This window comes from Zootermopsis nevadensis, unplaced genomic scaffold, assembly GCF_977971745.1.
Source record: "Zootermopsis nevadensis isolate Lab colony 2312 unplaced genomic scaffold, Znev_1.0 Znev_ptg000010l, whole genome shotgun sequence".
Taxonomy (NCBI): Eukaryota; Metazoa; Arthropoda; class Insecta; order Blattodea; family Termopsidae; genus Zootermopsis; species Zootermopsis nevadensis.
In genome coordinates, this window is record NW_028259142.1 from 18,875,496 (window position 1) to 18,903,100 (window position 27,605).

General features: G+C 34.9%; 3 protein-coding genes across 6 annotated transcripts in view; 1 reads left to right on the top strand and 2 right to left on the bottom strand.

Moving 5' to 3' along the window:
• Window positions 1-46: 46 nt before the first annotated feature.
• Window positions 47-9,225, top strand: Cndp2 (Cytosolic non-specific dipeptidase 2). Of its 3 annotated transcripts, none has more exons than XM_087346715.1 (10): window positions 47-245; window positions 817-881; window positions 2,063-2,237; window positions 2,686-2,961; window positions 3,682-3,911; window positions 4,046-4,244; window positions 5,326-5,547; window positions 6,218-6,367; window positions 6,459-6,560; window positions 7,608-9,225. In XM_087346715.1, exons 2-10 carry the CDS (start codon window positions 847-849, stop codon window positions 7,650-7,652), a joined length of 1,434 nt encoding a protein of 477 aa, XP_087202841.1. In that variant the 5' UTR covers window positions 47-245; window positions 817-846; the 3' UTR covers window positions 7,653-9,225. The 3 variants fall into 3 exon arrangements, with proteins under 3 accessions (XP_087202841.1, XP_021914791.1, XP_021914792.1); XM_022059099.2 differs by lacking the exon at window positions 47-245 and adding an exon at window positions 266-482 and having other exon boundaries at window positions 707-881; XM_022059100.2 differs by lacking the exon at window positions 47-245 and adding an exon at window positions 266-482.
• The window catches only part of Fuca (alpha-L-fucosidase), a 46,546-nt gene continuing 27,340 nt past the window's right edge, over window positions 8,400-27,605 (bottom strand). The window contains exons 2-10 of one of the 2 annotated variants that reach the window (XM_022059102.2): window positions 15,753-15,997; window positions 14,416-14,557; window positions 13,115-13,221; window positions 12,302-12,462; window positions 11,870-12,071; window positions 11,627-11,767; window positions 11,002-11,164; window positions 9,609-9,756; window positions 8,400-8,742 (exon numbers count right to left, since the gene is read on the bottom strand). In XM_022059102.2, the coding sequence (XP_021914794.2) occupies window positions 8,644-8,742; window positions 9,609-9,756; window positions 11,002-11,164; window positions 11,627-11,767; window positions 11,870-12,071; window positions 12,302-12,462; window positions 13,115-13,221; window positions 14,416-14,557; window positions 15,753-15,975 (1,386 nt within the window). In that variant the 5' untranslated portion in view covers window positions 15,976-15,997 and the 3' untranslated portion in view covers window positions 8,400-8,643. Of the gene's footprint in view, window positions 8,743-9,608; window positions 9,757-11,001; window positions 11,165-11,626; window positions 11,768-11,869; window positions 12,072-12,301; window positions 12,463-13,114; window positions 13,222-14,415; window positions 14,558-14,904; window positions 15,321-15,752; window positions 15,998-27,605 lie in introns of those variants that run through there. The other variant, XM_022059101.2, reaches the window with a different exon arrangement.
• LOC110827436 (uncharacterized) overlaps window positions 17,516-27,605 on the bottom strand; it is a 37,435-nt gene continuing 27,345 nt past the window's right edge. Inside the window, exons 3-5 of the mRNA XM_087346730.1 lie at window positions 25,160-25,297; window positions 22,065-22,217; window positions 17,516-20,771 (exon numbers count right to left, since the gene is read on the bottom strand). Coding sequence (XP_087202856.1) covers window positions 20,749-20,771; window positions 22,065-22,217; window positions 25,160-25,297 — 314 coding nt within the window. The 3' untranslated portion in view covers window positions 17,516-20,748. The remainder of the gene's footprint in view (window positions 20,772-22,064; window positions 22,218-25,159; window positions 25,298-27,605) is intronic.

A 27,605-nucleotide genomic window follows, 5' to 3' on the forward strand; every position in this document is an offset into this window, starting at 1 on the left:
AGTAATGGCTTAGAATGGATGCTACCTTCCGTGCGTTAAACCAATTTCAAATATTTTATAAGCATATTTGGTTGAAGTGTTCAACTGATGGATAGAGGTTATGTGAAAATTGTTATACGCATATCCAATTGAGGCATAGATTACTTACTATATCGGGGTACGAAATTTTTCTACGGTATATTAATAGCCTTGAATGGCGTCGGGTGTTGGTGAAGTAGGAGAAGAGGAATCTTTTATGTTGAACCGTAATTAATCTTTTTACCAACTGGGCTACTGTGATGTCTCCAATGTGTGTTCCTTCAGAATTGCTCACTGGGCGCAGGACAATGTGCACGGCTCCGCGTTGATCTATAATAGTATTGGTTTTCTTTCTCTGGTTATTCTGCGAATGTGAGTTGTTTGTGGTGGTTGGTATGTCTTGTTTAAGGTGAAGGAGTAATCGTTTCGGTGAATGTACTTACGTTAATGGATGTTCGTTAGAGGTATGTCTCCGAAAATTACGTGTATTTTATTAATTAGCGATTGAATTTATGTTGTTTGCAATATTTTTGCTCGCTTATTTGTAATGGAGTTTGGTTTTTGCTGTGTGTGGGGCACTTTCTGAATATGAGTGCGTACTGTTAACAGATGTAATACGAATTTAATTACAGTGTAGCAGTATATGCAAAATGAGAACGAAGTTCAGGAATTTATGTTTGCTTTTCAGTTGTGGAGCTGTGGTGACTTACAGATAAGATTATAATCTTACTATAGCAGTATCTGTTTACAAAGGAGATATGCTGTAGTGTTACGTTTTTTTCTTATTATCTTGTTCAGGATAGGCGAAGCAAGTAATCAGAAGCAAAGATGGCACTCCCAAACACACTGAAGGATATTTTCAAGTGAGTAATATTTTATTTTTTTATTTTGAAGTTGGGGCAGTAAATCGTAAAGTCTGTGTTTGATATTCTCAATATTTGCTACTGTGTTGTAATGATAAAATGATGAATGTAGCAGTTGTAGCATATTTGAACTGAATCAGAATTTGCTAGATGAAACAGAGATATGCCGAAGTGTTGGACCCTATGTCTTAAAGTTTTGTGGATTAGCATGTGTTTTTTCCTCCCCATTATAGTACTTATGTAATACTTCTCCCATTTCAAGCAGAGGTATGCCTATTTTAACTGCATTTAAAGACTTTCCTTAAAGAAGAGAAGATTTATGATTAAATGACACATGGTGTTTGCTGACCAAGGATGCTGATAAATATGACAATTTGAACACAGCTCATGAACTCAAACTAACTTCTTGGAACATAGAAATTTGAGTCACCCAACTTGCTAAGAAATTTCCTGCATTTTGTGAAACTCATAGGTACATCATCTATTCTTTAAAACCCTCGGCGTTTCGGAGGCTGGTTCTGTCTCCGTCTTCAGGTGAGAGGTACCTACTCTGTTGGGTCCCTTAGAGCTAGTCTCTGTCACTGGACAATGGAAAAAGTCCTGACAACGAATAATTTTAAGTGTAATCTACCATCATCAAAACCCTTTAGAATTGAACATTACTATGTTGTCAAGAACCTGCCAGTGGTTAGTTTTCTGAGCTAGGCAACTCATGAACTTGAAATGAAATAATAATGAAGAAAACCTTTTAGTATATTATGTGGGTAGTTATAGGATTGTTATTGCTGGGTGAAAGGTGAAGTCTTTTTTCAGGTATTAAAGTACAGAACAAATTTTCATTGTTGTACTGCTTGGTTCCAGAATATATTGAAATAATGTTTCAGATTGGTTACCAGTAATTTCTTTCCAGTTCCTCTTCGCTTTTATTCATTATCATCACAAATTGTTATTAATGCTATATAATTCCAACACTTTTAAATTTCTTACTCACCCCTCAGATGATGGAAATTGTTGTGTTGAAGTGGAAAGCGTCGAACAATTGAAGTTGCTTATCCCTGAGACTGAGTTATACATTAAAATCCAGCCTCAGAAGCCTAAGGGCAAGAATTATGAATGTCATTAAGTGTTCCCAGTGCAAAGGGAGTCTTGTATTTCATGTATTTTAATTTTGTTTTGTACAGCCATATTGGTAAAAACAAGGACAAATACATAGCAACTTTAAAAGAAGTGGTTGCCATTGAATCAGTGTCAGCATGGCCACATAAGAGGAATGAAATAATCAGAATGGTAAATTGGACTAAAAGCAGGCTCGAGAAACTTGGCACAGATGTTGAACTCTGTGAACTTGGTACACAGGTGTGTTATCCCTAAGTATGGTATTTATAAATTATTCGGGAACACTGTTACAATTTTTCAGTTATCAGTTATGAGAGAGCAGGGATCCTTTTAATAACAGTTTTCTTAATTAGCTTCAGTGTTTCCACAGACGGGTCAGGAAAGGGCATGCTTCTATGTGATGATAGAAAACAGTAGATCTTCAATTATCTGGGGCCCAGTTATCTGTGTAGTTGATTAGCCATGGTCTCAGATTTTAATATATTAAATTTTTCTTATCTACTTGCAACACTTATATTGAGTGCAACTTATCACCTCCAGTTAAAATTTATAATGAGCAGCATACATTGCTGTCTTTTGGAAAATGTTTATAGATGCAATAATGTACATTCACATAAATAATTGTGACTGACATATTATATTGCTGCATTATGAGGATCAGTTAATGTAATGTGTGATTTATCTGTAGGTTCTACCTGATGGAGGAGAGCTGCCACTTCCACCTGCCCTTCTTGGCACTCTGGGAAAAGATTCAAAGAAGAAGACTGTTTTGGTGTATGGACACTTGGATGTCCAACCAGCATTAAAAAGTGATGGCTGGGACTCTGAACCTTTTGAGATGACTAAGAGGGATGAAAAACTGTTTGGTCGAGGCACAACTGATGACAAAGGTCCAGTTATTGCTTGGATTCATGCCCTAGAAGCGTTTAAGGCCACCGGTCATGACATACCTGTTAATGTTAAGGTATTTGCAATCAGACATTTCTGAATTAATTTCATTAAATGGAAATTTTATCAAAACTGTGTGAAATAGGAATTCATAACATGTTGAAATAGCAGAAATCCTGCCACAGTATCTTTAAAATTTAGAAGTTGTTGGACTCACATTCACTTGGAGAACTTTCTACATCCTCCTCAATATCTATGATTATTTAGGAATCTGTCACATTATATCTGTTCTTCTATAATTGTATGTTTACAATTATAATCCTGGCAGAAATATATCTTTTTCCTCCGATCCCTTTATAATTGCTTAAGTCCACAGAGTGCTCTTCTTATGAATTGCACATATAGTAGTCATTGTTTGTCCTTTATTGCTGCAAGTTTGGACCACAGATATTGTATTTCCGGAATGCCTTGCAGGTATTAGTCTCTTTAATGTGCCTTATAGCCATTAGTATTAACATCGTACACAGTTTGTGGAAATAGAAGAGTATCCATATCAGTAGTCTCTTTTGCTTCCATATGAGACAGTGTCAAGTGACGGGCAAACTGATGGTTGCAAAAATCTGTTTTCTGTCATATGAGAAAGCTGAATCTATCTCGGTCTTATAATGGGAACTGATTGAATGAGCTCTTAAGATGTTCTTCGCATATGCTAAAACATAAAGAATGCCTAATAAAAATCTGCACTCTATTGTGTATAGTGTAAGGTTGCTGAGTTATTATGTTTTCCCCCTTCCAGTTTGTATTTGAAGGAATGGAAGAATCTGGTAGTGAAGGACTGGATGAATTACTTGCCAAGAAGCAAAAAACATTTCTCAGCGATGTGGATTATGTTTGCATCTCAGATAACTACTGGTTGGGTACTAAGAAGCCGTGCATTACGTATGGATTGCGTGGTGTTTGTTATTTTGGAGTTGAAGTGGAATGTGCTAGTAGGGATCTTCATAGTGGATCCTTTGGTGGAAATGTGTAAGTTTAATTTTATTTTTGTTTCCCATATTTCTGTCAGTTTTGTATGTTTGTAGTAGATAGGCAGCTTCTCAAGAAATCTGCTCCATAGACTGATTTAGTGGAGTTCTTTAATTTTGTGTGCTGGTATGTAGGCCTGAGGCAGTGACTGACTTAGTACATCTCCTTAATACCTTGGTGGATAAGGATGGCAAGATTCTTGTGACTGGTTTGCATGATGATGTTGCGGAAGTTACACCCAAGGAGGCAGCTTTATATGATACCATAGATTTTGATGTGGCAGAATACAAAGCAGGTATCGGAACTCAGCAGCTGTTGCACAGAGAAGATAAGGTTTGATATTACAATATATTAAATTATATCCTTAATTAGTGGTTACCCTGTTTATTGTAATAATATGTTTTTTCAGTGTATCCACTTCATGTAGAGAGCACATGAAGATGCAAACAAAACGTAATCTGTACAGTAGGGCCCCGCTTTTCGGTGATCTGCTAATACAGCGCTTTTCAATTGTGTGCATATGCCCCACGCACTTAACAGCTGAGTCAGAGAAGTGTGTCCGGAGCCATTTTCTCGTCACTGATTCAGTCTGTTTACAGCTACTACTGATATTCATTTTATTTCATATCGTTTTTTTAGGCCTAGCGCTATTGTGCACTTACTATATGATAGTGTAAACATCGTATTAGGCTTTGATATGCATTTGCAATTGGAAAAAAGGCAAAGATCCGCTTTTCGGCGATTTTCGCTTTTCGGCGGGGGTCCCTACTGTATCATTTGTTTTTAGGGTTTTGTTTACATTAATGCTTGTCACAGAACATTGATCAGTGTAATGAAATTTATCTTCTCTAATCTGACATTGTATTAATTTTCCTAAACATAAATATCTGTGGTGATAATTACATATTTTTGCTTTTAATTTTACTCAGTAACATGTGAAATGTCATGCAGAAAAATAGTCCTCACAACTTCAGTCTAAATACACTGAATGGTGTTGCAGGTAATGTAAACACGAAAGCCTAGAAGATAATTTTCTCATTATACATAATCAAACAGCTCTTGATGTTACAGATGTTAAAGTATAAAAACATGGTGCAGATAAATATATTTGGTGAGAACAAGCTAATTTGGTCTGAATATGATGCTCATTTGTTACTTATTTCATGTAGTAGTTTGAGGAACATAAAATAGCCACCATTTGGTCTAAATCATAAATGCACAATTTAGTAAAACATTGGCCTTCAGTTATTAAATATACATTTTGAGTTGTTACTGTTTATAAAATTCAAAATGGCAAGTGAATTTTTTTTATGACATGAAGCTTTCACAAGTCATGCCAAGATGGAGCAGTAATCCATTGTTTCAGAGACACTCTTTGTCTCTATCATCAGAAGTTTTTTCTTTGTTTTTTAAGGTAAAGTTACTTCAACACCGTTGGCGGTATCCGTCATTGTCACTTCATGGTATTGAGGGAGCATTTAGTGAACCAGGCTGCAAAACTGTAATACCAAGAAAGGTCATTGGAAAGTTTTCAATCCGCATTGTTCCAAATCAGACACCAGAGAAAGTGGAACAGGTAGTTGTGGCCTACTTGAACAAGCAGTGGAAAGTTAGGGGTAGCACTAACAAAATGAAGGTATGTGTATTGCTTCTGTTACTCTACTATTTGTAAAAAGACTGGTAGCAATTGTTAACTACAGTGGAAAGCCATTAATGTAACAGCTATGACAAGAAATGCATCATGACTGAAAATTGTTACTTCTTGGTCAAGAAATTCTCTACCTTTCATAGTGCATGAAGCTTTACTGTGTTTACAGGACTCTACCATTTGACACTATCCTGAGCCAGATGAATCCACTCTGCTTCTTCAAACTTTTTTTCTTCATGATTCATTTTAATGTTATTCTCCCATCTACCGAAGTACTTTGGTCAAGCCAATTTTGTTGTGTCTAGAAAAGTGAGCAGTGCTTGCTGACAAAGTTAATTCTGAGAGCATAATTGGAAATAAGATATAAAGACACTAAACATATGTAATTGTCATTGCACTTAAATGTAATTAATTATTTTTAAGCAATCTGCCATATTTATGTGCAGTAAATATTTTAACATTTTGGAGACTGACTGTATCTGCTTAATCAGGGATGGATGTGGTGCATTACAGAAATAACATTTTACACATCTCTTGGTTGGTTGTATTCTTAATGTGTGTGTGTGTGTTCAATATACATGTGTAACCACATATGTGCATGTTTGTATCTGGAAGACATATGTGCTAATACAAACATGATTGCTGGTCACTGTTGTAGGCATATATGTATCACGGAGGCCGTCCCTGGCTATCAGATCCTGATGGCCCAAACTACGTGGCAGGCCGCAAAGCAACCAAACATGTGTATGGTGTTGACCCAGACTTTACCAGAGAAGGAGGCTCAATTCCTGTTACCCTTACTTTTCAGGTAGGAAGGTAGTATTCAGTTATAAATCCCTTGTTGTGTCACCCTCTTAATATTACTTCAATTTGCACTTTGAATTTGTTTTCTTTTGTAGGAAATGACTGGAAGGAGTGTAATCCTGTTGCCTTTAGGTTCTGGAGATGATGGTGCCCATTCCCAAAATGAGAAAATTGATATTCGGAACTACATAGAAGGGGTAATGTTTCTGCTTCTCATATATGAAAATATACATGTGTTGAGTGATATGTAGGGATGTTGGAGAACATGTTCGGATTTAAGCTGATTTCATAATGCAGATATATCCTCGTAGGGTGAGCATGCTGTCTGTGTTTCCCCCAATAATGTTTTAATGAAGTGACTGTTTTCATAAAACTTCATAGTAATATTAGAGGTAGATAAGCTATCACATTCTTCATATTCCTGCCATTAATGATTCCAAACTTTAAGGTGGAAGTAATGTCAACATTGTTTTATACAGAATCCTAATGTTTAATGTTAGATATTTAAAGCATCTTTTGTTATGGTAATTTTTGTGAACAATCGAGCAGTGGCTGTGTGAAGTGTTTTTGATTTCATGTCAGTAACATTCCAGCCATTATTTACAAATTTTGCATGATTCTTAATTTTATATGGTGAAAATTACCTGTATGATGATATTGGAAGCCTTTGAGAATTTGAAGATGGTCATCTGGGTCGTTGCACTATGTAGTCTCATGGAAATTGACAGATATTTCAGAGGAGCTGTCCTGATATTTTGGTCAATTTTGTTTTCAAAAGAAATGGAAACTTTTGTAGTCTACTTGTTGTTATTATTAATGTAGTGTAGAGCCAACACATAATGCCTCATGCTTTTGGGACCCCAGTTTTTGCCTATTCCAAATCTGTTGCTGTTGCTTTGGACATCTCCACATATTTCTTTATTTAATTATACTTATGAATGCTGTCATCCATCATCTTATCCAACATTCTTCTGGCGAGGCTGATTCCATATGCTAGTGAGATTATTGGGGATAATTAGTGTGGGTTCCATCATTAGATCTACAACTGTTCACATTTTCTACATTTGCCAGATACTAGAGAAAAAGTGTAATTACAATGGAACAGTCCATCAACTATGTATAACTTAAAGAAAGCATATGACTCAGTTAAAAGAGAAGTTCTTTACAATATTTTGCTTGAATTTGGTGTACCTAAGAAGCTAGTCAGGCTAATTAAAACATGTCATATATATTGTTTGTTACAGACTAAGTTGCTTGGAGCTTATCTGTATGAAGTGGCTCAACTGTAGAAGCAAAGATTCCTCTCATGTTTACATGCATTCTCTGGTAAAGTGAACATGATGCTATGACTGTTGAATGTAAGGTATTTTAATAATAAATAACAGTATTGTATCTTTATACTTCAGCAATATTATTTTTTCACTGGATATTATGATCCAGAACTTGAAAAAAGGACTGAAGATGCCAATTTCTATCTATTTTACGAATGAAAACAAAAATTATTTTGTAACCTTTAATTGTTATACATGAAGCTGTTGTACGTGGGGAAAATACCCCTGTTTGTTGTTTTATCTGTTTGTATGGCCTCATATCATCTGTACTCTGCATGTAATACTTGGTGATCTAACTGAATATACTTACATTAATTATTAACCATACAATATAATTATTAAGAGCAAATTTTGAAAAATAAATTGAAGAAAATTAAAACTTTATGGGCATGTACTAGTTAAAATATGAAAATATGATAAGTGAGAACAGTGAATGTCAAGAAGCTACCAAAAGATGATGACTGATGCAGAACTTCATTTATTTTTATTTTCCCTCCCGTTAGGGCTCTTCTTGGATACAACAGCTTCCCATATGAACACACACACATATATATATATTGGTTGAGCCTATGTAAGGTAAAGAGTTGATTTAGTTCTTGAAAATGTATTACAGATCTAACACATCTCCATCACACATCCCCCCCCAAATTAAAAAGTGTGAGGATTAAGTACAACAGAACAATTAGCACAATAAAAGACCAAAAATAATTGTATAATTCTTTAGTCTTCCATTAGGTATTTGAATTGACTGTCATTCTTTATTTTATGTATGAAAGGGAATACAAATTGCTGTAGGTTATATATACCACATTATATTGAATAAATATGTATGACTATGTCCACATATACTGTGATAAATTTAGTAAGATTATTTTATTAAATTCTATTTCAAATTGAATTACTCTTTGTACCTAATAGAATTGTAATGTATTTGTCTTCTGATACAGCCTTAGTTTGTCACATTTGTTATCTTGAGTACCCAAGCCAATTCACTTGCAACAGCAGCTTTGTCTGGGAGCTGTACCTGAATACCATCTCTGGACACCCACTGTAAAGAATTTTAATTCCATGTAAACTCAGTACAGCTGTTGATTAGTAATTATAGAAAGGATAGTAGGTGTGAATACAACACAGTAATCATATGTCCGTTATGGGTTGAGCTGTATAGCTATGTGTATCATATCAAGTTTTTCTCAAAGAATGAAAATTCATTTACATTCAAGTTAACACTGAATAGAAAACTTGATCAAATGGTCAATGTATACTTCTCACCCACTGGTATATAACATATCTCACCTGTCCAAACATTCAATATCCAGAACATATACTCAGTTTTTGTTGCTTTCAGATTCTTTATCAAACTTTCAGCAAAGTAAGTGCTACATTTAATGAGGTTTTTTCTTTAATATGACTAAAGAACATTACATACTGGATGACCATGTTTCCTGATGGTATTTTTGTGATTACAGATGCCAAGTGGGAAATCCTGTTTTATTTTTATTCTAAATAAATGCAAATTATGATAACAGTAGTTGTGTTTTGTGTACTTAGAAAGGTGTTGACTTAAATTCAAGATTTTTCATGTTTCTTACAGAAACGCAGGGTATACTGGGATAGTTACTGATGGAAAGAAGTCATGCATGACCTGACATCCTAGTCCTCAGACCTTAGAATTTTCATTTCTTTTCCTCCAAGTTTGACAATACTTTCTCTTTAAAAAGAAGTACTCCTCAGTAAGTATATGCAAATGTTACTTTACTGACATGTACACGGTAGAGGGGTACATTTTTTTAAGATGATGATAGAACTTGATTTGATGAGAGCAGGAAATTTCTTGAAAAGCAGAACATCTATTCTGGAAAATCCTATGCTGTGGACTTATATGTAAGCTTTCTGAGGTTTTCAGTTCTGTACCTGTAAATCTTGACTGTATCCCAGAAGAGTGATTGTGGATTCCTTGACCAGCTGTGGTGAGCGTAGTTTAAGGTTTCCAAGTATTGGCCAGTTCAGTACAATGGCATACACAACAGTACTAACATCGTTACTGCCACTCTTTGTGTACCTGCCAACATGAAAAGTTGTGCTTTTGAACATGACTGTTGGAAATATTTCCTAATAGTTTGTGATAATGATTAAGTCATTACACTATAATTATTTTGGATATTGTCCATTATTTTATGTATATTTCTTACATTTTATGTTTTGGGAAGTGACTGTACTCTTGTTTTCATGTGACTGGCTGGCATTATACTTGCATGTTTTGTTTTTATTATTTATATTATTGGCAGTGTTCAAGATCACATCCAGAACATTTCGAACATTAAACTTATATGCTAACCACAAGATCATATGTTGAAGTAGTGGTGTATCTGGCCTGTGAAAGAAGTTTTTTGACCTGCATAGAACTGTTGTGCCTTCAGATATACCAAAGACACCAATTCCTACAACCATTATGTACTTCCCATTCATGATTATATTCCCATCTGATTTAATGGTATATAACATTTACAGTTGAAACATGATTACAGCCCTACCCTTATGTAACTTGTGAAACTTCAGTCTGACTAAAATGTGTAGTAAAAGTAGTTTAGAATAATGTGATAAGGTATTGTGGTTCACAGTTATTCCCTTTGAATACTTTTGCTGTCCACAAAGTTCATATGCATATTTTAAAAACAGAAGGTGGATTAAATATAGTAGTACTATAATATGATGAATTTTGACTTCCATATTTCAAACGAAACATTTGAGTAACAGAGTTTGCATATCTTCATATTAACCTTCCTATATATGTATGTCTTTTGATTGTATAATGACTCACCATAAGAGACTGGAATTTCTTTTCTTGTGTGACTAATTAAATGCCAGTAGACTGGTTATTGTGGTTGATAACAGGTATTTTCCTAACTTGTGTTGCCACCACTAACCACTTTGTGCTGTTTACAGTGTTGCAATTTTTTTGTGTATTTAACAACACTTTTTCAGTAGCTCAGACTATATAGCGTTGAATGAGAGGATGATTTGGAAAGGATGTGGAAGGAAGCGATCATGGCCTAATTTGCGGTTCTATCCTGTCATTTGCGTGGAAAAACTGAGGTAAACCACGAAAATCCCCATTATGGATAGCCGGTGTCTGGGCCAAGTTTTGAACCCAGGACCTCCCGAATACAAAGTATGTGTGTTAACCACTCGACCGTAACGTTTGGTTTCAGTGTTGTACAATCATGACTCTTATAAAGATCATATACAAATAAATTCCACTGTAGTGTATGCAGAGGCTTAACACTGAAAATGTATTTGTACTCACCACACTCCAGAAGTGAGAGTGTCATTTTGGTAAGTCCAGGGTCTGCTGGAATATATGGCCTCTCCATTGATTTTAAGCCAGGCACCCATACCTCTGAGGCGTTCTTCATAAATTGGATCAATGACCCCATCCTTGGTAGGTCCAACATTCATCAAGAGATTACCTTATACATTAGAATAGAATGTGGATGTTTAATATATCACTTTATTTACAAATTATCTGTCTTTGCACTTAACAAGTTACGATATGCCAGTATTTCTGTGTTATCTCCGTATATGTTTGTTGGAGAAATTGCCTTAATAAAACTGACACTTTTAAAGCTCAGTAGTATAAACTACAATATATCATACATGTTTCTTCAAAAAGAGGTAAAAAATAATAGTATTGGTTTAGTAATATTTTTCCTAAATTGTTGCCCTGATCGTAAATAATTCAGTAACAATTCTTTAGTAATTTACTAGCTTTTTGACAAGCCCTGGATATCAGCTGCTAAAGTGGATTCAAACTTGAGGTGTCCATTTTTGATGGTGATTTTTGATTCATATGTTATTTCTGTTATGGTTTTTTTAACACCTGTAGATATGATTTTTGTCAAATATAATTATTTTCTGATTTGTAAGCATACCTCCACAGCTGACAGTCTCAGCCAGTGTCTGAACAAGTTCTTTTATTGTAAGGTAATCTGACAGCCTGGCATTTCTGCGAAAGCCCCATGATTCTTTGTCAATTGTCATGCAGTTCTCCCATTTATGTGGCTGTAACACTCCTGAAAACATGAACTTGTGGTGAAGGAATAATATTTCCAGTTAAATCTACTGAAGACCTTGTCATAACATCTTGTGTGAGGAAACTGAACAGTGTTAAATACCTGGATTGTAACGATCAGAATAAGTGTAGTAGTCACCATGCTTGCCAACATCACCTTTTCCCCAGCGATCATTGACTACAACTGTGTCCTTTACTGGGCTGTCATTGTATAACCAAGCAATGAATTCCTTGGATGTCCAGTATTCATCTGTTGCTTCCCATTCACCATCCGACCAGATTATGTCTGGGTGGTAGTTCTGCACCTGCAAAATTGTGACCATAGTTCATATGAATGGTAATGAGTGAGAAATGGCAGTAATTCTGACCCATACACTAATATTGCCATACGTGCAGAGTGATTTTATGAGGTATGTGACACAAATTTGATTTCAGTCAGAGACCTCTTTCTGTCAGTTCAAATTGTGAAATGTGTGTAATATAAAAAGTTACACAAGGATTATTTAATTTTTTTGGAACACTCAGTAATGCATACCAGTTCATACAACTCTGGAATGGTCTTCTGTTTCACAAATAGCTGTGTAGTGAAATTGTTTTCCTTATCCTGTAGATACATTGGGTTGAACCACTCATACAAAGAGTGATATATTCCAAACTTCAGGTCTGTCTTTGCTTGAATGGAATGTGACAGTTCCCCTGTGACATACAACATACATACAGTTCTAGTACAACATTAACAGTTTACTTTTTGTTACACTGTTGTTCTGACTCTGAACTGTGATAAGCATTTCATGCATAGCCACAGTATTTACTAGCAATGAAATTTCATGAAAGGCTGTCTTCTCCATCTTTGTAATCCAGTAGTGTAGAATGCAATATACATAAGTGATTGGTAAAGTGAATTACCCCCCCCCCCCCACCAAGATAATACTTTTGTTGAAAAGAGGAAAAAGCCACATTCAGAAAGCTCATAAAGATGTTTATTCCTGTGCTTTTGAATTTTGAAAATTTACTGCCGACAGCTCTGGTATTTGTTGTTTTAACAGATTATTCACCATTAAGAGTAATGTATTCCATAAAAACACTAAGTGAAGATTCCATTGTCTATTTCCGTACTAGAGTCAGGTAATGGTGGAAGCAGAGTTTCATTGAACAATATCTATGTAGCTTGTTGTGTTAGTTAAGATAGTTTGTGCACAATTTTATATTAGATTAACATGCCATCTTGAAATAAACATTACAGGCCTAAAGCAAATGGGCTGCATTCTGCTCTGTTCTACCTCAATTCAAGTCATGTGTCAGTACAGTGAGCATGGAACCATGTTTATGCCAAGCAATGTAGTCTCACCCAGTAAATCCCTGTGTGGACCTACATCCACAGCATTCCAACTGAAAGCTGTCTTCGATGGCCACAAGGTGTAGCCTTCATGATGTTTGCTGGTTAGCACCACATACCTGTAATACAGTACTAGATAGATCGAAAAGGGATGAGCAGTTGTGGAAGAATAGTTTAGAAAATATTTCTACCCTATAATACATGCTTCTAGCCTTGATACTTTATATTTTTCACTCTGTGTTCTTTGTAAAATTATTTTTGACATGGATAATAAATGTACTGTATCAAAGACTCTTGGTAACTCACTTTAATACCTTCCACCTCCTCACCACATCTGAAACAGTCTGTCTAACATGAATAATAAGTGCTCTATCATATAATATTTTCCTAAAAAGATGACGTTAATTTCCATCATGTTTGCATATTATAAATCAAACGTTTATACACAGCAATCCTATGAATGCACACTTATCAGAATGACATGCTTAAAGAAAATTATTAAGCATAAATCTCTGATATTACAGAAAAGAGGGTTAGGTTAAATTTGGCCCAGATGAGATAAAATGTTCCTTATTAAAAGAACTAAATGGAAACCAAGGTTCTGGTATGTCCCCAAAGCATAATATTTCCATTTGCTTACAATGATGTGTTAAGTGTTTGTACATTAATGCGTTGTTTCTTATTGTAAAAATGTGTAGTGAGTAAGGTTTCAAGTTCTCATGGCAACAAGTATGAAGATCAATGCTTTCTGGGATATTGCACCGACTGTTCTGGTAGAAATAACTAACGATTCAGATGTGTTTACTGCCTCCATCTTCAGGGTGTAAGACAAGACAGAGAACAGTACATCCACATTCAGAAAATGCAGGTATGTCTCTCCTGTGTTCAGATGATTATTATATTAACATATTTTATTTATTTTATTTTAGAGGCTAGTGACTGGTTGATGTCAACTCCACGCAATTTGTATTTCAGAAGAAGAAAAAAGTTTATAACCAAATTTAGAAACAAATATTGTGCTGCACCGTTTACCGTAATTTCTTTTTGTATTTTATTAATATAAAAAGAAACACTTAACAGTGTTCTTGCTTCCTAGAAAGTGGAACATAGATGACTTGTAACAATATGTGGAGGAACAATAATTTTAATGACTTTTCTTAATTGTTTACTCTATATTCTTGTATCTTCCATTAGAATAACTTGTAATTGGTGTGGTTTCTTGCCAAGATGACAGTGCTTTGCATATGCCTTTTTACATCATGCTTTCCCACCGTTTATTATCCGGTGTTGCAGTATATGATGAAATACTATACTTTGCTCCTGAGCTCTGAAAGATTTCTGCCCACTCATCAGGGTTGTAAAACTCTGCTGTGAAGTCATGTGCAAAATCCTGGTAAGTGAAACCCGGAGGATAATTCTTCTTCATGAAGTCCACATATTGTGACAGCTTTTTGTCTAAAATTGAGATAATGAAATATTGCTTAGTACAGAGCTGTATATAAAGGGCAGACAGCTTAAAAATTAAACCCACACTCTTTCTCAGTCAGTACCTTAGATGACCATAAAAGTAACCTTGCAGCATACAGAGCTTAACTAAATCCTGTTGTATTAGTGTAGTAATATAAAAGGCGCTTCCATGACTGATATACACTAACAGTTCAAAATCTGTAAACTTATCTTCTTTAAGAAGAGAATATAAAAATGTCCTGGTTCTTCATGCTTAAGTGGCACAATACTATTTGTGGTCAAAGTAAGTGTAAATAATAATAATAATAACAATTCAATATAATATCAGTTACTACCTTTCCACTCCTTCCAGAACCATTCAGAACCAAAACTTGGCACTGAAAATACACCCCAGTGGATGAATATTCCAATTTTAGCTTCATCATACCACTGAGGCAGAGGTCTGGAATCAAGACTGTCCCATGTAGGAGTGTATTTTGTAATATTAGTTTGTACATTTTGTAAGTTGGTTACTGTAAAAATTTCATTTCTAATGGAATTCTTTGAAGATACAGCCAGCAGTAGAAGTTCAGTAACTGACAGCCACAACCATGCTGAACTCATTCTTAGTTATATATGACTTCTGCCACAATCCCCAAACAGATAGTTTGGTGTGTAGTTTAGATAACAAAGGTCAAAGTACTGGGTTGTCTTATCAGCATTATCCTTTCACTGACCCTAAGTTGTAATTAAAATCATGCCATGGATTTTGAGAATAGCTTGTGTTCTGTGAACATACATCTTTCTCAAAGTCTTGTATTTAATTTGTATATTACCACTCTGCTGAAACTAAAGTTTAAAAATATATTTTATAATAGTTTGCAAGCCATTGTAACATATATGTATCAACTAAGCATTGAATTACAGCAAGAAGTGAATTTAAAATTTACCGATAACCTAGCATGTTTCAACTTCCAGAAGTTTACCTTCAGGAGTGATGTCCACTAATTATAACAGAGCAGGTTGAAGGAAGTGGGCACAGCTAAGTACAGTTCAAAAACCATTAGTCTGTATCATCAAATGTTATTGCATATGATTTTATTTAAAATCAAGAACTGAATTCATGTAGTTTGTTAAGATATGTATAGAAATGCTTATTAATTCTTTTTATTAAATGCACTTAGTGTTCAACTTTCAGTATTACCTTTCCAGCTGTTCCAGAACCACTCAGAACCAAAGCTTGGCACAGAGAAGACTCCCCAATGTATGAAGATTCCAAACTTTGCATCGTCATACCACTGAGGTAAAGGCCTGGAGTCCAGACTCTCCCATGTTGGATTATATCTTAAGATGCTGGCTTCTACAGATTCATAATGGGAGGCAACAATGGCTCCAAGCAGCACAGACATACACCATAATGCAGCCATCTCAGCCAGGATTTCTTGTATTCTGTAGGTTTCAGTCAAATGTAAGTCAGTTCTGATTATCTACTTATCTCTTTGTAATTTTAGATAAGTGCAAAATATGGGTTAAGTACAAGATTCTCATGCTGGAAAGTTACATATTAAATTGAATGTCATCTTTATTGTAATAGGAAGAAACTGAGCTGCACCTTATGAACTTTCCCACTACAAATGTTAATTTTCCACTCATTCCTCCAGGTGAACAGACACCAGAAAGCTGAAGAGACTGTAATTGGAACAAATACCATGGTGTAATGAGTAGGCATTCTGCTTCATATTTTGCAGATTGCAGATTCAAATCTCAGCTCATTTCCATGCTATTCTGAACAAGGTTTTTGTGGTTTTCTTCAAACTGTTAGGATGCTAAGAAGGTACCTAAAATAGGCTGTAGTCTTCTCTTTCCACACATTTTTCAAATTCATTATTCATGATAATCATAATTACTCTCTAAAGGGGTGTGACAATGGTTGATTCATTATAGTTACTGGCATTATTATATTCTGCATTATCCACTGTTTGAGTACATTTGATTTACACTAGATAGATGTAGATCCATACCTTAGACCATAAGAAGCAGGGTGTGGGGCAAGCCATCAAATTGAGAAAATACAGATACCAGAACTTTGTTTTTTTATGATGAATCTATTGATTTCTTTTTATTTTAGACTAGTGGCAGTGGTTGGTATCAAGTCCATACATTTTGATTATTATGATTTTGACCACAGTGCATCACATATTTCTTTCTTTCTATGATTTAAAGTGCATTAAACTCACATATAACAGAAATGCCATATATTAAGTTTAATGAAAGTTTGTCAAAGGATGTAAGTCATACTGTCATGAGCTGCTTTTAGCCCTAAAGAGTAGTTTTTAAAACACTTAAAAGTGAATGAAACTTTTGTAAAAACTAAAGTGACTCATATTGACATTTAATTAACACTGTAGTTTTTGTACGAAAATGTACAGGTTAAATTGGTGTCACTAAGTATATTCCAAAACCTTTAAAGTTCTTTGAGCCCTGCATCTGTTGGCATAAAGATGAACATTAATGTTTATAAAATTGTGGTAACTGTCACATGTCCATTCATTATGTTTGCTCTCTGTAAGCAAGATCTGTAATGTAACTAGTTGCAGTGTTGAAATATTAAACATATCTTAAATACAACATCTAAAGCATATCATTTAAAACCCAAACAATCTTCTTTAATTATATAAGATTGCTGGCAATATATAATACAAACTTAAAAGGTATGAGATATTGTATGTTGATAAGTCTGATAACCTGCATATTTGTACTCATTACAAATAGCTTATGAAAATGGATTGTAAGGGTGCAGACAGTGTTCTTCTGGTTTACGATAGGGTCCAGTGGCATGGAAAGGAACCTCCAGGTTTTATAAAATGTGGGAAATTTCTTGAAAAACTGAGTGACTGTCAGCTTCTCAAGAAGCACTGTGTTTCATGGAATTGTATTGGAATAATAATAGTAATAAAATCCTGTAACCAGCTTTAAAAGGGCATCTTTATTTTACTGTATTTTTTGTTACAATTACAATCCTTCAAAACACTTTGTACTCCATATTTGACCCCCTATATGATTATGATAATACACTGTAGAGTGTTACATGTGCCGCAGTGCATGAGAAGTACAGAAACTGAGACATTTCAATGTGATGTCCTCACAGTGCAATATCATTTTAAAGATTTTATTCTTGCTCTGTATCCACAGTGAAATGTTAAATCCCCAGATTCATATTTCTGCTCCTGTGTTAGTGTAATCCATTTTACAGGATAGCGCTGCAGCACAGAATACTATGCTACGTATGGATTTCTAGCCAGGATATTCTACCAGGCATATTACATATTACAACATGAATCTTGGGGGAGGGGGAGGGGAGACACAATTTAACTACAAAATAGTGATGACCTTTTGATGGATTTTTTTACTCCTTAAAATTGTTAAAAGTTCCACAGATACACAGCAAACATTTACTTGATAGCACTTAAAAATATGGCAAATTAAAACTTGGGATTAAGAAGAGCTACTGAATTTTTATCTAATAGGATTCTTTGTAAGTCGTATTTTTAAAAACACTTTACACATTTGCAAATTATTAAAACAATAAGTTGTAGTATGCAAACACCAGTCACTCACAACATACAACAGTTATTATTAACAAACCAAACAAATGTGTGCTTTACATGCAGGCTACATGTTTCAACATTTGTTAAAATCAGGATTTTGTTTTATACAGTGTTCAAGATGAAGATTTATTATACTTATTATCAAATGAATATTATTCTGATAAAGTTTTATCATAGGTACTATATAGAACATAATTTGTAAATAAGGTTCTTATAGAGTAAAATGCAATAAAATTTATCATATGAATATTAATCTTAATACATCTAAAGATCCTGTTAGAATTTAGATATACTCACACATGCACACACAATGTTTAGAATAATTCTTGTGTGTGGTTGTTATATCTTCAGTGTTGTAGGTTGAACTCATCATGATTATGTATCTTCAAGATAGAAATTCTACCCTTTCTTTCATTTTTCAGTTGTCACTTCATAGTACTTCTTTTTAAGTACTTCTCTGTGTGTGCAGTTGGGATTTGCCAGTGCATTTAATGTAATACACAGGATAAAATCACAACGACAACAGATGTTTGCAATGCCCTCCCACCACCTGAACATGTGCCTCACAGCAATATCGACTGCACTTCCACAAATTCTTTGTGTGAAACCGCTGTCGAATCCACAAAGAAAATGAGTGACATCAACATAAAAATGGTATGACATGGAAATGGTGGCAAATCTGAACAAAGATATTTATATTTTCTTCTCCAAATAATCTCAACAACATCAATAAGTATTGTGCTAGAGCTTTGAATTATCCTATATAGTAATATTATTCTTGGTTGTACAGACTGTGAAAGTACCTGGTGTTTATAGCCATAAAGACTATTTATGTGCACTACAGGTTAAGTAGTGTATATAGGTCATAAAGTGGACTATGTATTGCTGTCTTGTTTATAGTTGGTTTAGTGTCTCAAAGATGGGTTTATGATTTTCACTGTGCATGTCATTTATATGTAACTTTGGTTACTAGCTAAATAAGTGTGGTATTTTAAAAATCTTTTGAGGTATTTGTGTTTATCTTGCTTTTTTCCTCCTTATGTGATGTCAGTTTTTTGTTATTTTTCCCGTGGCGTAACAGCCCTCTGAGAGCCAAAGCCGACTAGCTGGCTGCTGGCCTCACGTTCACATGCATAAGCAGAGGTGAACGATCATCCAGCCAGATATAGGGTGACATATGGTCAGTGTCACACCCCAGCTGTGCTTTATCCCTAAGAAAGGACCCTGGTACCCATTGGATAGGAGGCTGGGTGGGCCCCAGAGTCAGTCTGGACACAGAGGTTAGAGGAAATATCTTCTGCCCCTGCTAATGATCGAACCCTGGTCATCAAGTCTGTAGTCTGTCACTATACTGACTAAGCTACCTGTCCAGAATATGCTGTGCCTCGTGTGAGTTACTTTCATTATTTTGTATAGTGTGGATGTGTTCTTTATTCCTAGTGTGAAAAGTATGACCTGTCTGTCTGGCCTCCATATTCATGTGGATAGTCCAACATTTTCAAAATTCCTATGCATCATGGGATAAAACCTATATCACTGAAGATACTAAAACCAACCTTACATTATGACTATCCTTAAATTGTATATGCTCATAACATTTTTAAATAAAAGAAATTAATATTTTATGATACATTTAATTGTTTCACTCAGTGACAGACTTATTTATAAATTGTCTTCTACTTTATATGTACAACATGACTTTTATTATAATAATATACATCTTCTAATTAGTGTAATAAAGTTGTGTATTATTTTAATAAACTTTGGGTATGATTAAAAATGGGTAGCCTGTATATTATCAACAAATAATGAATAGTGTTTGGTTTATCAACATCTTAAGTATGTGTGATATTTTAGGTCACCCACCAAACCATACATCCCACAGCATGCATGACATCGTAAGTTCTTTAAACCATGTACTCGAGAAACAGCAGCATGAAAAAAGTCTTCTTGTGGATGCAGTGGTTGGTAGGGTTAGGTCATGGTTGAAGGGTTAACAATCATCATTGTTGTGGATGACTGGTATGTATATTACAAGTTAAAAAACCACAGCAGACTGCTTCAATGTAGTATTCCTAATACAGTAAGATAAATGCACACATTCTGTAAACATTCAAAATTCCTTCTCTAGACCAATCTACACACAAATGGTATGTGACTTGGTGCAAGGTGGAACTCAAATGGGCTGGATCTCTGCTGACTGTTTCACAACACTTGCTAAACTCATGATACTGGTAATTAAGTTAGTCCATTTTCTGGGTCCTGTCCCACATATGTATTTTCAACAGCTGGAGTAGAATATAAAGGTGATGAACATACAAACATTTTCCAAAAGTCCTAGTGACTATAGGAAATGGTTTTATATTAAAAGTGTGGTGAACAAATCAGGTTCCTAACATTTCATGAATTTTCCATATTCTTACTGTCGGAAATATTCTCTCCTGGCTTCATGTCTGTAGCGTCACTGCACTGATTGGCTGCTTGCATGCTGATGAGAATTGTAAAATCTGTACTTGGAAGTATGATGAAATGTTTACTCTTGCAATAAGCTTGAATAATGTTAACATGGTTCTGGACCCTTACTCGTCTGGATTACTCTCGGTTGCGTCGTCCACCTGAGGAATAGAAAAGTTAAGACACTGCGACTTCTATTTAAATACTAAATTTAACTATAATATGACATTGAAAGGTCCAATGGCAGTGTGTCCAGGCATACATGTATTCCAGCTGGCTGTGCAGCGCAGTAGTATACTGCTAAACTATGAAACCCCAGAGTTAAAGTCTGGCCGGCAGCCTCACAGTATGAGGGTTTTAACAATCTATTCTGTATGATAATGGTTTTAATGGACTGCCATATATAAATGGAACAACACCAGTATAACAATTAGTGCTATGATTTAGGCTAGCACAGTAAGTATCTGGCAATAAACTGTTGATAAGAGTTATGTACCTGGGAAGGGCCAGCTGATTTTAACTTTGAAAAATGAGATTTATGATAGGGATATAATAGGTTTTCAGCATAATTATGATCACTGCAGTGGTAATGATGATGACAATGGTGATGAAATTTCACACACTTGAATTTAAGTTTGTAGAATCACACACAAGCATGTGCGCGTGCACACGGATACACACAATATGAAGTTTTTCTGAGAGATAAATGCAATGCAGTTTTCTCGGGTGAACTGCTGCATCAGTATGGAATAAATCTCTCGACTTTAACAGATTGTTACTGCTCTCCATTTAGCTAGTTCTTAACCAACAAGGGCTTGGTTCAATTTGGTCTGTGGGATATACCATGTCAGTTAAAGTTTTTTCAACATTTTGGCAAACACTGCAGTTGTCATATTTAGAGTGAATGTTGGGAATTAGGGAGGATTTTAAATACCTGGGAGTGGGAGATGATTGGGCAAACAGGAAACCTTTGGATGTTCCCACTGTGAGATCCTTTAAGGTCTTCTAAACCAAGTTATTCACTGAACTCCAGCTGCCAAAACCAATTTCAAGTATTTTGTTTGTATATAACGATTTGTATCCCTTATTTCTTGATTATAGAGAAAAAGACTGTCTCTGATTTTACAGAGTTTTATTTTGTATCAACACTGCTGATTGCCTGAGAAGATTGTGTAAAATTGTCTTATTCCACATATAACATCTAGTGTGCCAACAGTTAGCTACACCTAACTCAATGTGATTATACATAATTTGTACTTACCAGTAGCAATATGACAGGGAAACATTCAGGCCTGGTGGTGCATGCATCAGTCATGCTTAAATTAACAAACTTCAGGACAAGATGACAGTGCCTTAAGAACATGCAGCTTCCCTTTTTTATTTTTAGTGAAACCCTTATGACACATGAGACCTATGTGTAACTATCTCCTTGGAGGGTACTGGGTGGATGTTACCTTTGTTGTTCTTAGCTCCCTTATTTTTACACTTCTTAGTGATCTGTCGACTCTGTTCACATGAGGGGTCGCTGTTAGCCTTTAAGTTGTCACTCCGTGTCATTTGGTTTTGTGATGAGCACTCACTCCACACCCCCTTCTCATATCGGCATGCTGCGGGCAAAATGGGCATTCATTATTACATGCCCAATCTCATAACCAGGCTGCCACTCCCTTCTGCTGAACGAATCCATGTGTCTGATGAAATAATCTCTAAGTTACATATAAACTCAAGTGGACTTTTGTGTTGCATTATCTTTATGACTATGAAAGTGGGTCTAAGTGGTTGTCTTAATGTGTTAATTCCCCAAATATATTTTAGCAAAAAACAACTTATCAAATTAACAACATTAGAGTGATGAATGGAACCTCAAACATTCTTGGATAGAAGAATAATTAAGAGAAAGAAGGTGGACAGAATATAAAGAAGACAAATTCCATATTATGACTGCTGATATTTTGTAATAAAGCCAGAACATTTGGAAATCCATCTTAGGATTACATTAATTTCTAAGGCAGTTTTGTGTTGTATAAATTTATGCATGACAAGAAATTTAAGGTAACGCTTTACCATGCCTAAAACAGTACACAATATAGGAAGATTAAATACCTCCTGCCAAGCTCAATGTATCAGAATTAATTGCATTTAAATAATGAATAGGATTATAACTGTTTGTATTTTTTAGAAGGAGCACATACTTACCATAGCAAACACTTACATGAGAGAGGCACTAAATATTTTATGAATGTGGGTTATTTTAATGAATATACTGTAGCAGATATATCACAAACAGATTTTCATCATGTCTTTTTAAAAGTGTGTATGGGCAAAATGAAATATCACAATTTTCATGAGATCTCTGGACCACACTCAGAAAGCGCAACTGTTTCTCAACTGTTTTATACATGTTTGGGTTATTTATCTACTTTATTTGGAAAAGAACAAAGTTCTTGACATTTTACTAGATACAGTATTTGGCAACTTCACAGTTTTATGGAAAGTATTTATTAAATCCAAATGTTTTATTGATAAGTTATTTGTTTCTGGTTTATTTAATGATGATGTCAGTAGCTCAGACTGTATATATAGTGTCAAATGACTGGATGGTTAAAGAATAATGACTCAGTTTTACTTAATCTTATAGGAATTTAACGTAATATCTGACACCAAGATTTTGCCTTTTCGAAACAAGATATAATTACCCAAAGCAGACTTTAACCTACTTCTAACACCTTTTCTTCTGTTATTCATGAACAAGGAACATGCTATAATACTTCGTTAATACAGCTGACAACTTCTTTCCATTGTCCTTCAAGGAACATGACTAAAATCTTGTAACATAATCTTGTGTTCATCTTCAAAATTACAGGCCAATTTTCCTATTAACAGGTAGTTTGTTTATGAGGAGTGTGCTAGTCTATCTTGAGAAGTTTCTCCCAAATGAGTTTCTAGTTCCACATGTACTAGAGCATTTTATGTGTTGGCCTACCAACTGTCTTGTGCTGCTACGGCAATGCAAAGCAAGGCTGCTGTAGCACAGAGCTAATAGGGAAGAGGGTAATTTTCTTGTTAATGGCAGTAGAGCAACAGCTGGGTGAGCTGTGAGTGACGAAAGCATGAACAAAGATTCTATCTGCCAGGAACAAATTCCAGGCAAACAGCCACAATGATTGCCATTTCATATCATCTCCCTATAAATGTCTGTTAACTTAAACCCCTCTGGCAATTAGGAACGTTCAAATTAACCTGTCAGTGGCTTTATATATGGTGGAATGGATGGAAATTTAATTGGTTATACTATTTATCAAGTGTGAAATTTAATGTTATAGATTATGATTGCAAGGCATAGAGGAGTATAGTGAATGTATGTCTTATGCTATTATCACAACTTGATGCTAATTTGGGGACTGGGTAGGCTGGAACACCATTAACAATTTTAAAGTTCTCATTGCGTAATGATTAAAGAATTTGCAAGGAATTACTTTTCATGATCATTATTCTGAATTTCCATTAACTGTTTATTATACTCTTATTGACTGAAGAGCATTTGATATGGATATCTACAGTACTTATTAACTCAGAAAGACTTCATTATTTTTAATGGTTAATCATGTACAGTCCTGATGTTTTATATTGGCATTTGGGATCACGCCTGTGTTAATGTTAATGCGCATCAGAATTTTTCCATCTTCTTTCTCCTACTGTTCTGTCAGTAATCAAGGACAGTCTCAGGAGATACAGACTTGAAAAGTTCATTATAATTTAACATATGTCCTATTATAATACTGTTGCATCAGTAATTACTCTTTAAAAGATATAATATGTTGGTGTTTCAGAGTAACTATGCTGCCATTCTTAATTGCCCAGTTTTCAAATTATGTGTGTAATATGATCACAGAGCAGGTCCACACTTAACTTTGTCACATGACTATTAATTGGCCATATTAAAGGGTCTTCATTTTCATTTTTCATCACTGTATCATAAGGATGCCTGTGCCAACTTACAATATTAAAATTGTGAAGAAAGTAGGTAAAGCTTTGTGTGCATGCATATCATGGATCACTTAGCCATGCACCTGGGATGTGTGATAGCAGCCAACACTAAGTAGCAGTAACAGTTGCTTTTCATCAGCATACCATGCAATGTGACCTGCTCAGCCACTCGCACAAGTGGATCACAATTACATTTAATGTGTATAGATGATGTATGTCTAGGGTTACATTATGAACATAAACAGATTCCCATATGAGTGATACATTTTGTTGATGTTCATATGAATGAGCTCAAAAGTAAATTTTTAACATACGAAGGCTAAAAGACTATGTTATAAGTAATATAGTCCATTTTCTTGGTGTGGCCATGTGTATAGAGTCCTTGCAACCATTCATATGCCATCAATCTCTTGATCTCAATAACACATCCTTCACTTATGTGTCATTAACATATGCGAGTAGGTCTTAGATAATCTGTTTGTAAGAAACATGCCCAAAATAAGGCTGAAACAGAGACATTCAGAAGGAGAGAAGCAATTACAGATAAGTATAGGAACATTACCTTTCTTGCACTTCTTCTGGATAGTTTTAGTCTGCTCACAGGCGTTCTGATCCCCTTTCTTCAGAGTGAGAATCCGAGACCTTGTATTTGTCTTGGGATCACAGTCTGACCATGATCCTTTCACATAGCGACAAGGGTCTGAAATGGTAACAAACATGGTCAGTAATGTCACAGAAAAAATACCAAATTATATCTTAGGATTAAAGAGACTAAGTTAAAATAATGCACATTACACATACAAGAATGGAAGGAATTTCTTGCATGAGCTATGGCCTAAACAGACAGTGATTGACTGTAGACTTGAATACTAATTTTAAAATGTACAGATGTAGACTAAATGTGGTTCCACATAAAAACATTTTTAAAAAGGTCATCTGCCAAATATTGATGTGGAAAACATTTTCTGAAATCCTCTTCAGCTTATATTTTACCTTTCATTAGAAAACTCTTTGTGTTCTCCTTTCACTGAATTCTTGGAATAAATGCTATTATGTTTCTCTTTTCAACCAACGCACCATTGCAAAAAATTCAGCATTTATCCAAATTTTTGTAATTGCTGCTAGAATGAGGGTAGGAAAAATTGAAATATGGAAGTAATATTTAGTGCTACTTTTACTACATCGACATCATTTAGAAAAATATTTCTTTAGGTATTCACTAACATTATGTTTGGGATTTTGAAATAAGAAGCTTTCACATTTGTCATAAACTTTAAAATATGTTTGCAGTTAGGCTCAGGTTCTCTTTTACAGAAACTGTTTGCGAAAAATTTCTTTTTCTTCTTCTTACCCCACTGTCTGCATCTTTCTTGCATACGGAATACTGCGGGGGATACGTGAACTTTCTCTGGGAATTAAATACAGTTCTTTTGCGTGGTAACTGGTTAGCTCAATTCACGCTCTGTACTTCTGTTGTGCAAGTACCAAGCCTTCCAAGTAGACTGAGTTAATAATGGGCAAAGTGCTTTATGTACAAAGGTACTATCAGAGGAATACTTGTATATGAAATGAAAAGCAACTTACAAATGCAAAGTGTACTTGGTAGTACATCTTAAGAAGTATGCAAGTAGTTATATAAAGGGGCAGCTATTAGCTGTTGCTTTTCCTGTACAAAAGTGCATTAGCATTATGCTAGAGAACTCATAAGAGGTCTTGAAACAACCATTCAATGGTTCTGAGGCTGGAACACTTGCTTCCTTCATTATGAACTAACAATTTCATCTTTAGTTTTATGCTTAATTTTTGGAGGAAAAAGTAATGCTTGCTACAAACTGTTCACTTCTACTGGTATCAGCTTCATCATTCTCATAATCACTGTTCTGTTCATCATTATAGTCTTCGTTACTGTCGCTGAATGTTGTGGTTTAGTAATTAGCATGCCAGCTTCATATTATGGAGGTCCTGGGCTCAAATCATGGTCAGCATATTTTCTATTCTGGCTGAGATTTTTTGTGGATTTCTTTGGTTCTTCCAGGCAAGTGATGGGATAGTGCCTCAAATTGGGCCACAACTACTTCCTTCAATATCCTTTCAAATATTTATTAACTAACCATCCTGTCATTCATTGTTATCTGAGCTGCTGTATCTTCTTACTATAAAAATTTGTGATTTGTCGTCGTCGTCAATAAATTACGTCATCAACAATGTCATCTTATATTTGTTTACTCGGCATTGTTGTGTTCCACAACAAGGCCGAAGGAGACGAGCTTCACTACGACGTAAAGAAGTAGAATATCAGATAGGGACAGCGCTCCGGAAGGAGCGCGTTTCTCTAGTGTGTCATAAAAGAAACCATTGTTATGCTCAATGTTACAATTGTAGTCCTCATCATTTTCATTAATATTCAAATTATCACCATCACCGCCATCTTGCTTCCTATAGATGATACTAATAGGTCTGTATTTAAATATCTTCATTTATTCTTATCTGTTATGTTCTTTTGTAGCATTTATTTCAATTGAATATGTTTAATTATTTTCTTAGACTAACGTGTTTTTCTGCAACATCTTGTAAATTAAAAAAAATAATGTCTTTATTTTTATTGTGACTTGTCATCACAACAGTGAGTTTGGGATGTTTACAGAAATGCTGTTTAAGATTCTTAGAAAAAGTTGGACAAGAGTTTCCTTTTACATCACATTTATTCTCAAAGAAACACGCAGTGTACAAATCACTGAACCATTTCTGATATGTTTTTGAATTTTGATTTGTTTCTGTTTTTGCAGTGTTTGCAACAGATGTTGGACTTTCACCCAACATTTAGAGGAGATCAATCTGGTTATATTTAGTGAGAGCTGTTCTTGAATGGTGAATAAATTTTATATTGATACTAATGAAGAGTCAGACTTGGAATGTTTTACTGCGGTAAACAGTCCAATATACTTTGTACAAACTTCCTCATGCCTTCCATTTTACATGTGAAGAAGTCTTGGTCCTCAAAATTAAAT